The sequence below is a fragment of the Mangifera indica genome, chromosome 7 (assembly GCF_011075055.1).
Source record: "Mangifera indica cultivar Alphonso chromosome 7, CATAS_Mindica_2.1, whole genome shotgun sequence".
Classification (NCBI taxonomy): Eukaryota; Viridiplantae; Streptophyta; class Magnoliopsida; order Sapindales; family Anacardiaceae; genus Mangifera; species Mangifera indica.
Genome location: NC_058143.1, coordinates 971,506 through 984,067, shown reverse-complemented (window position 1 = coordinate 984,067; position 12,562 = coordinate 971,506). Strand labels below are relative to the sequence as shown.

General features: G+C 30.9%; 2 protein-coding genes and 1 pseudogene across 30 annotated transcripts in view; all 3 read left to right on the top strand.

Annotated features, from left to right (window-relative positions):
• The window catches only part of LOC123220598 (putative disease resistance protein At3g14460), a 60,159-nt gene that overhangs the window by 8,742 nt on the left and 38,855 nt on the right, over positions 1–12,562 (top strand). The gene's annotated exons all lie outside the window — the stretch shown is intronic.
• Positions 1–12,562, top strand: part of LOC123220644 (mitogen-activated protein kinase homolog D5-like) — a 60,035-nt gene that overhangs the window by 45,556 nt on the left and 1,917 nt on the right. The window contains exons 1-2 of one of the 2 annotated variants that reach the window (XM_044643203.1): positions 9,886–10,267; positions 10,958–11,087. In XM_044643203.1, coding sequence (XP_044499138.1) covers positions 10,044–10,267; positions 10,958–11,087 — 354 coding nt within the window. In that variant the 5' untranslated portion in view covers positions 9,886–10,043. Of the gene's footprint in view, positions 1–9,885; positions 10,268–10,957; positions 11,088–12,562 lie in introns of those variants that run through there. The other variant, XM_044643201.1, reaches the window with a different exon arrangement.
• On the top strand, positions 3,795–7,774 carry LOC123220670 (annotated as a pseudogene).

The window sequence follows — 12,562 nt, the reverse complement described above, 5'->3', positions numbered from 1 at the left end:
ACACAGAAGACTTAAACAAGCAGACTAATCCCTCCAGTTTCAGGGAGGCTGGAACTCTTCCTCTTCTTTTTTCTCAACAATTTTCTTCTTTGAATTCTTTTTGGCTCCTCCCCCTTTCCTTTTATCCTCATAACAGTCAAGCCCTCCCATGGATTGCCCCATTCCCTCTCCAAATTCGGTGGTCCTCGCTGCTGTGAAACTGTCATCTGCTCCACTCCTTTGCCTTGCCACATGTGTTTGTTGTCCCAAGTGGTCCCTCCTCCTCTTGATTGTTTTGCATTTGGTGTCTCATCTTGAGGGAATTGTAAGAATAGGCACTAACACAGGGCAGCAACTTGGGAACTGAGATTGAATATTTTCAACATCACTTGTACGGTTACATATAGGCTGATGAATGATGTGACTGTTTTATATGTTCATGCTTTCATCTAGATATGTGACTGGGAATGAAAACAGGTTTTATAACCTATGTGTACCAGCTCTGATACCATATGTCAAAATAATATGAATTAACCAAAAGAATTTGTCAACTTTGATGGTTGGAAGATGGTTTGCACCTCTGTTAGTATTAGTGACTGGGAACAAACAAAAGAAAAAACATTCAAAAACAGCACCAATCAATTCCTAAAAAGAAAAATTTATAGTATCATTGATTGTACCATATTAGAGAAACAACTGAAAACAAAGAAGAATAAGAGTAGTTGAAAAGATGATATGTAGTGTCTTATCTAACAGATTATATGACTCATGGTTGGATAATTTTTCTCTAAGTTAAGACAAGAAATATCAAATTTTGCTGCAATTATATACAGCATAATTTTTTCTTTTTAGCCTTGGTAGAGCGTGCAGTGAATCGTATGCCTAACAATTGATAACCCAAATACAAAGATACCTCGCTGAGGAACGTTATGCCTGCCTTCTTGTGGACCCAATATGCAGAGACTCGTTTTGATGCCATAATTCTCAAGAAAATCATCTGAATTTTGATGGTGACTATCATCCAATGGGGAGGGCAACTGCAAAAAGAATATTTGCTAGTGCTGGAAGAACCTCTCCCAACCACTTCACTGATTTTGTGAGAGATATAAGCTGCATAAAAAACCTCAATCAGTTTTATAATATTTTATGCTATTCCAAATCATCATCAAAAGACAGCTTTTGACATACATGATGACCCAGCTGCATTAGGGTCCTTTCACCTTAAATTTAAGAGCTTCAACTACTTTTGATAATCAAACTAACAACAAGAAGTAAAGCCTAAATTGACTTCAAGTCATCTCTTTTTTTCATTTTCTCCTTTGTTTTCATGCTTTGCAATCACTTTTTCGGTTAAATTATATTTTATTAGTAATTAGGGATGTACAAAATTGGTTAACCAGATTTATAAATTAAACTAAAATTCGATTTAATCAAAATTTAAATCTAAAACCAAATCGATTTATGTATTAATTGATTTATAATCGAATCGAAATTATCAGATTAGGTACCCAAAAATTTGATTACCTAATTTTGAACCAAATTTTATAACTAATACTATAATTATGTTCTATCATTCAATAATCTTAATTAATTGTATTTTTATTTTAGTAATTTTCATATTCACTAATTTTCTTAATTAAATTAATTTAAAACGAAAATTAAGTAAATTTTAAATGACAATATATTTGATATAAATACAAACAAATGTGACTTAACCAATGATTAAATTATTTTAAAATTTATTAAAAATTGGTCACAAACTTTACAAGATTTTGTAATGGCTGAGGAGAGGAAACCTAAGCTTTTAACATCCCTACCGATAATTGGCGGGGCATATAAATAAGTTATTATTTATAATTATGGGGTCAATTAAAATTAACCATACTATTTTTCAATATTCTATTTAACTTTGGTGTAATGACTATAATACCCTTTTACATAATCCTCCCTCCCATTGTTTAGAACAAGAAAATTAGGGGTACTTAAAATAAGAAATAAATTAGGAATAAATAATAATGTGTCATTATATAATTTCATAATTTTAAATTAAAGATAAAATAATATTAAATTACATATTAACACATCATCATGGGAAACTAAGCATTGCTCTTTCTAGAATTCATTCAACATAGTATGTTTAGATACTTGTAACTTTACTCTTGATCTAAACAATTTATTTATATAAATTGATGTAACAACATATAATGATATAATTTTAAAATGAGAAGAAAAGTAAACAATCACATTATCCAATTATATGTTATCACATTAATTAATATAAAATAAGTTAGTAAAAAAATATTGGGCCAAATGACTATTTTTCACCCAAGGTTTGGTGCAAACTCAACTTTTTATATGGTAATTTTCGAAAATCTAAATATCTACCTTTATGTTAAATTTAGTTGTTATTGTCAGGGATAAAATTGTTATTTAATAAAAATATTTAAAAAATTATAAATTCATCGCATGTTTCCCTTAGGTTCCAAAACTAACAATTTTCCCCTTACCTTCCTCTCACCCAAAGTTTGAAAAATCACTATTTTCCCCCTACGTTTTGCATTTTCCCTTACTGCTTCTCCAATGATAGGAGCCGACCAACCTCCTCCCTCCCATCTCCTGAACAAAAATGAATCGTTGGCTGACAAAATGTTGACCGATGATTTATCCATAAGGATCTGTGCGACGCACAAATTAGTTGAACGAAGGCTTAAACTCTTCATCTGGCTAATTTGTGTTTTGGTTGACGCATAGATCAATTGACACGATTTGTGTGACACACGGATCAACGAATTGTTGGCCAATGATTCATCTTTGTTCAGGAGATGAAAGGGTGGAGGTTGGCCAATTCTAATCATCCGAGAAGCGATAAGAGAAAAATGCAAACCCTAAGGGAAAATAGTGATTTTTCGAACATTGGGTGAGAGAAAGGTGGAGAGAAATTATTAGCTTTTAAACTTAAAGAAAAAATGTGATAAATTTATTTAATAACGATTTTACCTCTAACACTAATAGTGGAATTTAATAGAAAAATGAATATTTACATCTTCAAAAATTATCGAATAAAAAATTGAATTTACACCAAACCTTAGAAGAAAAATAGCCATTTGGCCAAAATTATTTGTATATATAATTGCACTCATGTACTATAATTCTTGATGTAACTCAAGTTTGACGGTATGATTTTGTACCATCTACAGGAAAATTTTCTAAACCCCCTTTTAATATATATTGGCATTAAAATGTACTTTTATAATTGCGGGTATATCTAACATGCTTAGAGGAAATTTGGTGGAAAAGGGAAAATTATGTATTCTATATTAAACGTAAGTGGGTATAAAAGTAATTAATTGTACTTTAAAATTCATGTATAATGAAAAAAATACAGACATTGGTTAATTGACATATAATTATTTTATAATTGAATAATTTTTAAATAAGAAATAAAAATAGAAAATGAGTTAAACCTTATACAATTGAAGTTGTTGAAAAACTTATTTTAATCCAAACCTTACCTTAATATACTTTTGTTTAAACTTTCTAAAAAAGAAATCATCTTAAATTTGCATAAACATCAACCCTTATTGAATGAAAAGTTTAAGCATATATTATTTTCGAGTTCGAACTCTATTTTAATAACTTTTTATATCTTTGTTCGATTATATTTTTTATTTTGTTGATCATATTGTTTATCTTTTTGTTAATATTATTTATTATGTAGGTTGCTCTTTTATGATATTATATTGTATATTAGCTCAACGAAATTCGAGTTAACAACAGTATAACTTCAATCCGCGCTGAACCTCAAATCAAATCGAATATGTTTCCAAAAAATTCTTGAAAGTTATTTTGAAATTAATTATTTAAAAAAAAGACCTCAAAGTTATAATTCCCTTCAAACCCCACCTTGTTTCACTCGTCTCTTGCTTGACCCTCTGGTTCTGGCTGCTGGAGGCTGAACTGCAGTCGGAGGATCAGTTCAGAGTTCGAAACCCAATTACAGAAACGGAAGGAAAAAGCTGAAATTTCAAAGGCAATCAAAACGTTTTCATTTTCTGAAACGAAAATGATGGCAAAATGCTCTCTTCAATCTACTGACATCCCCCTCTTAAGGAGCCTCAATGGGCTTCGCCACCTTGCAGAAACGTGTCGTTTCAAGGTAAACCCACTTCACCAATTCAATTTCTTGGGGAAATTTTTAAATATTTTTGTTTCAAACGAATGGATGTAATAGTTTACGCAAATTTTTTTCTTAATTTTTTGTGTGAAATGTTTGATAAAATGTTTGCTTAAACTTTTCAGTTATAAGTTTTGAGAAGTTTCTGATAAATTTCAAGAGGCAAGCTTTGGTTTTTAACTGAAGAATGTAGTTAGAATTAAGCCAACTTTCAGAGGGTGTTGGATACAATTTTTGAAAAAGTTGTTGTATTGAGTAATTGATGTAAATATCATTGTTTTTCACTGGTGTGTGCGTACTTGTGTTGTTTGTGCAGGCGTGGTTCTTGGATCAATTTGGGGTCCTTCATGATGGCAAACAACCTTATCCTGGTTCAATTTCTACACATATGTATCCATATGTGAGTTTTAGCATTTGAGTGTTCTTGTTTTTGGCTGATATCGATATTAGAAAGAGTAGTGCTACTAAATAGATGTGATGATCATGCAGTAATGACATATCAAAGTGTATTAGCTTCATTGTTATGCTTCATCCAATCGCATCACATCACATAACATTAGTTTTTATGAATTATTTTGATCCTGATGTTTGTATTTTTGGCACTATGGATGGTGAAGAGTAATGCTACTTATAGACTTTTTGTACAAACTTGTTCATTCACGCAGATGAGCAATCATGCAGTAGTGGCACATCAAACTTTTTAAGCTTTATTTTTAAGCCAAACATGTTATTTCACATCAATTTGTAGTAGAGCTTGTATATATAATTATATTTTGTGTGGATACTGATAATAGTTTGACAACTTAAATTCTTGGTTTGTGTTTTGTTAGGTGGTGATAGTGATAGAACTTACTTGTATCTGTTTGTATTTTTGGTAATAAGCTTTGGATGAGTATGTGATGGGGAATGTCAATTCATTTTATATATCGGTCCTTGTAATGTTTAGCTTAAGATTTTTGGGCTAGATATATTGACTATATAAATGATATGATAGTGTATTGTTTTTGAATTTCTCTTTTTGTGTGACAGTAGAAAAGATAGCAACCACTGGTTCAAAAATGGTGATCATAAGTAACTCTTCAAGGCATGCTTCAACCACGATGGAAAAAATGTAGAGTCTTGGATTTGATACTTCTCTCTTTACAGGAGCTATCACAAGTGGAGAATTAACACATCAATACTTGCAAAGGTTGGGTATTGCATCTTCTAAGATTAAAGAATTACAAATCATTTACTCTCAAAATGAATTAATATTCTATACTGTTTAACTCTTGTTCTGAATTCAATGTTTGCTCTTAGTTTATACGACCCCATATTCTTTCAACATGTTTATTGTTTTTGTGTCAACTCTTAATTCATTGTATTCATTTCATTTGTCTTAACATGTACTTTAAATCAGTCTCCCTAGTGGTTCAATTGACCTGTTATTTTTTAATGATAAAACTATAGTCAGTGATTCATCTATTCCATGACCGATGCTTATCGAAAGACCATTTTTCTTCTCTCAACTTTTCACATAGATTCTGCTCTCTTATCTTGTTGTCCTTATGTGTTCTTGATTGTTATTTTTTTCATTTCTCACTAAAGTGTTATATCGGCATATTGTTTTTCAGTCATATGTCTTGTTTCTTTTTTATACATTGTTTAGAGTTGTATAGTACATCTCATTTTTTTCCATATATTATACTATAAATAGCAGAGATGATGCTTGGTTTGCAGCACTTGGAAGGTCTTGCATTCACATGACTTGGAGTGATCGGGGTGCTATATCCCTTGAGGTATTCTGAGTATTAAAGTTCAATAGCTATTTGTTTCTTCTAATTCTCTTGGCGCTTCAATTAAATCCAATAACATGTAACTACCTAGGATTCTCTCTTTCTTGTTTGATTGATGTAAGTTACCTGAAAATTTAAAGAAAACCGAGAAGCATTAATTTTAAGAAAAGGTTCTTACCAGAAATCCTTGTCTCAAGAATGAACCATTTTCAGCTTGTTTTAATTGACAGTCATGAGAGGCTTGAAACTCTCACTCCTGAGAGCAAAATAAAAACATTCCCTTTGGGAAATGGGTAAAGCTGCAACCTAGTTGTCAAGAATGTGCTTCAAATTTTTAGTGTCTAAACATATCTAGATGCTCTACTCATATATCATGATAAATAATCATTGTAGCATTGTAATAAGGACTCTCCTATTTTATTTAGTTTATTCAAAATGAGCATGATTTTTGACTTTTGGGTTGCTGAGATTTTTGTATAACCACTTAATAGTCAATTCGATAGACTTATATGTATCTTAAGCATTTCTTACTGTAGGGGCTTGACCTTCAAGTTGTAGAGAATGTGGAAGAAGCTGAGTTTATTTTGGCCCATGGTACTGAAGCTTTGGGGCTCCCTTCTAGAGAGGCATGTCCTACTAATCTTGAGGATCTCGAAAAAATATTGGCACTTTGTGCAGCTAAGAAAATTCCAATGATTGTAGCCAATCCAGATTATGTGACTGTAGAGGCTAGGGCTCTGCGTGTTATGCCCGGTAAATTCCATTCTCCTAAGTACGCCACAACATTGTGAAAGGAAAATACATTGCTCTGTGATGGTAGCTCGGACTCTGTTCTCAGATTTTGTATACATTTACCAGTGATTTTGTTCACATTCTGGCCTTTTGCATAGGACCCAGAATTTCTCTATATATAAATTGCAGAGTCTGGAATTTTGTTGTTCTACTATGTGAGATGTAAATTTGGTTGACCTCTATAGGTACTTTGGCATCCAAATATGAAAAGCTTGGAGGTGAAGTGAGATGGATGGGCAAGCCTGATAAGGTCACTCGATCGTTGAGTCTTGTTCTAATCGGTAAAATTGTTCAGTTATTTTTTTTTTTTTATGGATATCATCCCATGTGTGCAGTTGACTTTGCTTTTACACATTTCTAATATTTCATCAGATAATATATGAATCAGCAATGAACATGGTTGGTGTTGATGCTAGCGACTCCGTTGCTGTGGGCGATTCCCTTCACGATGATATTGAGGGATCCAATGTAGCTGGAATCCAGTCCGTATTTACCACTGGAGGAATCCATGCAAATGAACTTGGACTAAGCGGTTTCGGAGAAGTTGCAGATTTATCTTCTGTCCAAACTCTTTCATCAAAATATGATGCGTATCCATCATACGTGTTACCAGCATTCATATGGTAAAATCTTATCAAGGTAAGTACAGTCTTAGTCACCCTGTTTCTGAACTTGCTTGTCAATAGTAAAATATCAGTTGATATCAACCATAATTTCCAGGTTTTGTCGACTCTTGAAGTCTTATGTTCATGTTTAACTTTACCTATTCAACTTTGAGACAATGGTTAAAATCGTTGCTATAACTCAATTGTTATTTGTGTTCAGGTATGCATGACCAAATTCTTGTTCCAACGGTGTAAAATTTTCTGCAATCAAAGGGTACTGGTACTTGAAAGCATTGTGAGACAAAAACTCTGAATGGGGTTCAAGATCACTGGTATTCTGGCCAACCTTTCTTTTACCTTTAAATGGTAACATCTTGATTCAGTTTCCATAACCCAGATAATATTTTGCTGTACTCTTCAGGTCTTTCCTTCAATATTGGATGACAAGAGACCGAATGGTTACATTTATAGTGCATTTGAGGTGTCTTGTTGGCTCATGATATTCTTCCGGAGTGATGTGGAATGTTCATATACCAAATATGTCTCTCGTAGTTTATTGATATGAGGTTTATCTAAAGGTGTTATAATAACCATTGTATCTTCACTCGTGAAGTCAAACACACAAATTGGATAGAAGCATTTTCATAAAGAATAAATCTATTCCAAAATTGGATGCTTTAAATAAAAAGAAGTTTGTGAATAATGATTTTGGGTGAGCTGTTAAGATTTCAAAGTCAATAATGTTCTGTGTAAAGGCTCCCTATATTTTACTTGAATAGTACTAGGGCCGATAACAATAAAAAAGATTAAATTTCATTTAAATTGAGTTCGTACAAGAGTTAATTTGATATTGACTCAAATCTATAAAAGGACAAGTTGAATTTTCTTTAATTTGATTTGTAAAATTCAAGTTCAAACTTGGTTCTGATGCAATTTAACTTTAAATTTGATTTTATTCATTTGAACTTAAATATTTGAATTAGTTTGAACTCAATTTATTTATGAAAATTAAAACAATCTCTAATTAACCTTGATGCGAACTCCAAGTTGAAATTGAGTCAATTCTCATTGCATTCACCTCTAACAATAATCCTTTTTAAGTATTATTTAAATAATAAAAATTATTTACAATAATAATGTTGAGATATATCTAATTATCAATTTTTTTAATCGAAGGGGTCAAATTTTTTATTAGAGGGACAAAACTTTCAATATTATTTCAGGGATTAAATTTTTATTATTTCCTAAAAGTATCAAACTAATAATATTATTTTCAAAACAAAACAAAAGATACAATGTTAATTGTATTTGTTTAATATCCTCAATTAAAAATACTAAAAATTTGATTTACTTTATGAGAAAATTTAAAAATTCGATTCTTTTTATAAGAAAATCTAAAAGTATAGATTTTACAATATAAAAAAATAAAATATGATACCTTTCACAAAAAAAAAAAAATTCTAAGTTTCTAGTAATGTTTTTAAAATTAAATTAGATATCGATCTAGTGAAGGGGGTGATCTGGTCCAATTGATAATCAAATTGGTGATCAGACCGGTTAATTATTAAAAAATAATATTAAAATATTTTTGTATAATTTATAATTAAATATATAATTTACCTAATTTAACATTAAAATAATCTTAACTTAATGGTATATATTCAAATATGATAAATAAGGTTTTGATTTAAGCTTTTATAAAAAAAAAAAAAAAAATCAAATTTTTATATTGACCAAATCAAACTCAATTTTATATATCATCTGATAGGTTTAGTTAGCGCTTGATGATTTACTTTGTTGGACGAAACAATCCGATTTGATTTTTTAAACTATACTAAATTGAATGAATAATTAGATAAATATTTATTAATTTATCATATTGTAAATTTTAATGACATATTAACAAGTTTATTCCTATTGTTTCAATATTTCGGATAAATTTTATTATTGGTTGAGAAAAAAACCCTAATTAATTTGATACTTCATTCACTTTATTTTCAATTCTATGAATATATTCTCGAAATTTAATGTGCTGGATATAATTTTTTTCTTCTAAAATCTCAAATAATTATATAAGTAAAAGTTTAAAAAATAATTTATTTGGTAAATTATTGTTATTTAATATAAATTTTAATTAATAAATGAAAAATGTGATATCCATGCATTCATAAAAACTCTCTCAACTTACCTCTGTTAGTATGAGTAGATTTGAATTAAATTTACTCATTTAACTTTGTAGTTTGATTTGAATAAACTAAATTTGAATTAAAAAAATTTTAGTTTATCAAATTTGAAATTGACATCATTGAATCTTTGTATTTTTTAATAAATCTTTTATTTTTATTAGTTCAAATAAATTAAATTTGATCTAATTATTTTAAATTTAATAAAAGAATAGTATATACTTTTAGTATATAATTTAAATAGATAAATAATTAAATAATTTTAAATTAAAAATAAAATAATATCTATCATATAATAATACATTATCTATATATTAAAATTATATACACATAATATTACCCTTACAAATTTGAGTTGGTCTTTGTTTAATCTCCTATTTGTAGGCATGGCTCACAACAAGGAGGAGAGGGACAAAACGCAGCGTTTTGTTCTAGGAGCATTAATTATTATTTAACATAAACGAGATAGCCATACATCTCCCCTGACCCGAAAAAACACAAAATACGCATAAACGAAAACAAAGACAACGTCGAAATGGAGGGAGGAGGTGCTGCGGCCCAGCAGGCAGACACGGAGATGGAAGAGGCGCCATTAGACCCTCAACAGCCACCGGCGGCGGGGATCGAGAACATCCCGCCCACGTTGAGTCATGGGGGACGATTTATTCAGTACAACATATTTGGGAACATATTTGAAGTGACGGCGAAGTATAGGCCGCATATTATGCCCATCGGGAAGGGCGCATATGGCATCATTTGGTACTCTCTCACTGACTCACTTGTCTCAGTCAGTCTCAGTGTTGTTAAAAGAGTCTTTGTTCTAGCGCGTGGATTTGTTTTGTTTGGATGTGTTTTGATTCATGTGTGTGAGTTTTATGTGGATTTTGATGATTTGTGAAGGTTGTGTTGTGGAGTTTTTATTTGATAGTGAAATCTTATATTTTCATGTTGCTGGGTGTAGATTTTTTATTAAGGTATTTGGAGCTGTTACATGTTGAAGATAAGTTAAATGTGTGGCTATTTGCTTCAATATAAGCTAAGATGAAGAAAAAAAAATATTTTTAAAAGGTAAAATGTTATCAAAACTGAACTTTTATGTAGCAGCTTTTTAAAACAAGTAGTTTGATGGAATTTTTTTTTTTTTTTGGGTAAGTAGTTTGATGGAAGTTACTCTTCTGTGTAGGGGAATTTGTGGCCATTTCGTCAAAGAGAAATGAAAAAGGCTATGAAGATTGAATTTGTAGAGTAGGTCAAGGAGTTCAGCTAGTTAGAATGGATAATATTTTGGTGAAAGGGCTGTCTTTTAGTGTGTCTGCGTGCATTTATTTTTGTTTATGGATGGTATGTTTTCTGATTTTTATATGTGATGAGGGAGTTTGGAGTGTTTTCCTTCTCTTTTTTCTTTTCATTGGGAAATGTATTGAGTAATTTCTATTGGGTGTTTATTAGTTCGGCGTTGAATTCGGAGACAAATGAGCATGTGGCAATAAAGAAGATAGCAAATGCATTCGATAATAAGATTGATGCAAAGAGGACTCTTCATGAGATCAAGTTGATTCGACACATGGATCATGAAAACGTAAGTGAGTGATAATTGCTGATTCATATATATATATATATATATATATTTTGTGGCTTCACTTATAAGAAGCAACATATTGGATGAATGGTATTTTGATTTCATTTTTCTGTTAAGAAGTTAAATGCCAGTCAACTTGTTTTTGTTTTAAGATTACAATATTGCAAAGCTTCTGTAGTTGAGATGGCTAGCTGTTTTGTAGGTTGCATGGACATGTGCTTATATTTTTATTTTCCCAATATGTGAAATTGATAATATTTGTGGTTCTTTTTCTTATTAAAAATGAAAGATAATATTTGCATGATCACATGTACGTATAGCTAATTGTACAGGAATTTATTGAACTTCTGTTAGCCATCAATTTTGGAAAAAGTATTTAACTGGTTGGATTATGTTGTTAAGTGGTCATGGAGATCTGTTAATTGTTAGGAACTATGTGATTAAAAACATTGTGTGGGCAGAAGAGATTGAACATTTAGTTTTGTTAGAAGCACTCCAAGTTTAATTTATGGAGGAGCATTACTGGTGGGTAGGAGGCTTTTGTAGATGAGATATCTTTTATGATGAAAGATGGGAGAAGATTTATTTGCTATGGTATCTTTTGAGAAGAGAAGTCTTTGACGGCTAATATTGCATATTTGTGCTCCTTGTTGATGGTCGATAGAGCTTCTTAGTTGTTTATATTTATGTATTGTTTGCGGAAATGGGAATGATCATGTACTACTGTATAATTATTGAGTGCTGATTAGGGTTGAACTTATGTTTGAAAGTGTGCAAAATATAAAGTGGGTTGTGGCATCTTTAACTCTCTCATTGTGATAGGTAAGTTACATGTGATTGGGTTGGTTGTTACATTGACTGATGTTCTATATCAGTGCAATATTGTACCTTCATGGGTGTTAATCTTACACTGTTGTATTAGTCAGAAGCAGAATGTGATTGCTAGATCCATTATGGAAGCAGATTACCATGCTATGGCTTAAAAGGGTCTTGCAGTTGCTACAAGGTTTTGCTCAAGTTTTGCTATAATAAAATCCTTGAATTCTAAGAGGCATTGAACATAGAATTTGAGATCATGGTAGACATTTTTAGTATCCCTTGGAAATTATGGATTAGATTGGTGAATATGGAGGATGTATTAGTGCTAAATTTGTTTGTAAGGGTTTCACTTGCTTCTTAGGAGCTATTTTATCAATATAGAAGGTCTTAAATTTGGGCTTATGACCAAGAGTTTCAATCTCCTGTTTCTTTTCCTCTTTTTTTTCAAAAAAGTTTTTCCTCCATGCATCACTACCTTGGATCATTCTTGTCTAGTGCTATTCGTGCACTATTAATGGGAAAAAGTTTGGTCATTTGCTTTTTTAGGCATATGGCATATTGACATATATGATTTTAAATTTTCTCCTTCATAGAATATTGAACAATTCTTTTAGTAGTTGGATAGGAAATGTTTTTGAGTAAATAGATAGGCTAGT